This window comes from Apteryx rowi, unplaced genomic scaffold (genome assembly GCF_003343035.1).
Source record: "Apteryx rowi isolate R43461 unplaced genomic scaffold, aptRow1 scaffold_1276, whole genome shotgun sequence".
In the NCBI taxonomy this organism is placed as follows: domain Eukaryota; kingdom Metazoa; phylum Chordata; class Aves; order Apterygiformes; family Apterygidae; genus Apteryx; species Apteryx rowi.
In genome coordinates, this window is record NW_020447504.1 from 2,825 (window position 1) to 5,072 (window position 2,248).

At 67.8% G+C, this 2,248-nt stretch overlaps 1 protein-coding gene across 1 annotated transcript; it reads right to left on the minus strand.

The window, feature by feature from the left end:
* Window positions 1-55: 55 nt before the first annotated feature.
* On the minus strand, window positions 56-1,742 carry FZD2 (frizzled class receptor 2). The gene has a single exon (XM_026055912.1). The coding sequence runs from the start codon at window positions 1,740-1,742 to the stop codon at window positions 69-71; it is 1,674 nt and encodes a 557-aa protein (XP_025911697.1). The 3' UTR covers window positions 56-68.
* Between the last annotated feature and the right edge of the window lie 506 nt (window positions 1,743-2,248).

Consider the following 2,248-nt stretch of genomic DNA (forward strand, 5'->3'; position numbering starts at 1 on the left):
CCCCCCCCCCAAAAAAAAAAAAAAGGAGAACCCAGAGCGCCGAGGTCGCCGGGCCGCGGCCGGGCGGCTCACACCGTCGTCTCGCCCTGCTTGCTGTTGGTGAGCCGCGTGTAGAACTTCCTCCACGAGTGCAGCGTTTTGCCCGACCATATCCAGAACCCCGAGGTGATGCCCACGATGAGAGTCATGAGATACTTGATCATGTAGACGGTGAAGTCCGGCGTCATGCGCGGCGTGAACTGCAGCGGGCAGGGGATGGCCAGGCTCTTGCAGTTCTGGCTGATCCAGCTGCGCTCCCAGTGCTCGCGGAAAGCCTGCTCGTAGAAGTAGCAGGCGATGACRATGGTGGCGGGGACGGTGTAGAGGACGCTGAAGACGCCGATGCGCACCATGAGGCGCTCCAGCTTCTCCGTCTTGGTGCCGCCGTGCTTCATGATGGTGCGGATGCGGAAGAGGGACACGAAGCCGGCCAGCAGGAAGGAGGTGCCGATGAAGAGGTAGACGAAGAGCGGGGCCAGCACGAAGCCCCGCAGCGGGTCGATGTTGTTGAGGCCCACGAAGCAGACGCCGCTCAGCAGGTCCCCATCGATCTGCCCCATGGCCAGGATGGTGATGGTCTTGACGGCCGGCACGGCCCAGGCGGCCAGGTGGAAGTACTGCGAGTTGGCCTCGATGGCCTCGTGGCCCCACTTCATGCCRGCGGCCAGGAACCAGGTGAGGGAGAGGATGACCCACCAGATCGAGCTGGCCATGCTGAAGAAGTAGAGCATCATGAAGAGGATGGTGCAGCCCTCCTTCTTGGTGCCCTGCACCACCGTGCGGTACCCGTCCTCCTGGAAGCGCTCGTTGCAGACCACCCTCTCCTCCAGCACGAAGCCGGCGATGTAGGCCACCGACACCATGGTGTAGCACCCCGAGAGGAAGATGATGGGCCGCTCGGGGTAGCGGAAGCGCTGCATGTCCACCAGGTAGGTGGTGACGGTGAAGAAGGTGGAGGCGCAACACAGCACGGACCAGATGAGGATCCAGATGCGGGCGAAGCGGATCTCGTCCTCGTTGAAGAACATGTGGCCGTCGGGGCGGGTGGGCTCGCAGGGCGCCGCGCAGTCCTTCTCGCCCAGGAACTTGTAGTTGAGGTAGCTGGGCACCTTGAGCGCCCGCGGGCAGTGGAAGGGGTGGTCGAGGGTGGCGTAGCGGGGGACGCCGGGGGTGCCCTGGCCGGCCAGCGGCGTGGCGCTGGTGAGCAGCGCCGGCGAGCCGCCCTCCTCGGAGTGGTTCTGCCCCACGCAGATCTGCTCGGCGCCGTGCCGCGGGAAGTTCTCGCAGCGGAGCCGCTCGGGCCACTGGAAGCCAAATTTGTTCATGAGGGCCTCGCAGCCCTGGCGGGCCCGCTCGCAGATGGAGCGGCACGGCGGGATGGCCTGCTCCAGCACCGTGCACACCGGAGCGTACATGGAGCAGAGGAAGAACTTGAGCTCCAGCGAGCACTGCACCTTGACCAGCGGGTAGAACTGATGCACCTCCAGCCCCGCGTCCTCCTGGTTGGTGTGGCCCAGCAGGTTGGGCATGATGGTCTGGTTGTAGGCGATGTCGGTGCAGAGCGGGATGGAGATGGGCTGGCAGAAGCCGTGGTCYGGGATGGAGATGCCCTTCTCGCCGTGCAGCTGGCCCCGGCTCGGCCCCGGCGCGCTGAGCCCCAGCAGCAGCCAGGCCAAGCGGTGCAGCATGCCCGAGGGGCGCATGGTGCCCGGTTCCCGGTGCACCGAGCTACCGTGCCCGGTGGCCGTGCCTGGATCTAGAGAGCCCGGTGTCCAGCTGGATGGTTCCCGGTGTCCCGATAATGGTGTGCCCGCTACCCGGCGTCTGGCTGGACGGCTCCCGGTGCCTGGATTAGCGCGCCCGGTAGCTGGCTGGATGGCTCCCGGTGTCCGGATCTAGCATGCCCCGTACCCGGTGTCCGGCTGGACGGCTCCCAGTGCCTGGATCGAGCGTGCCCGGTGCCCGGCGCCGGCCTGGACGGCTCCCGGTGCCGCGATCTACTGCGCCCGCCGCCCGGCCGCCCGGCTCCCGGTGCCTGGATCAAGCGCTCCCGGCGCCCAGCTCCTCTCCGGACGGCTCGCGGTGTCCGGATCTCCGTGCCCGGTGCCCGGCGCCCGGCTTTGGCGCTCCCGGTATTCCGTCGCGCTGCTCCCGGTGCCGGGCTGCGGCGCGTCCCGTGCCCGGCGGCACCCGCCGCGGTGCCCGGCTG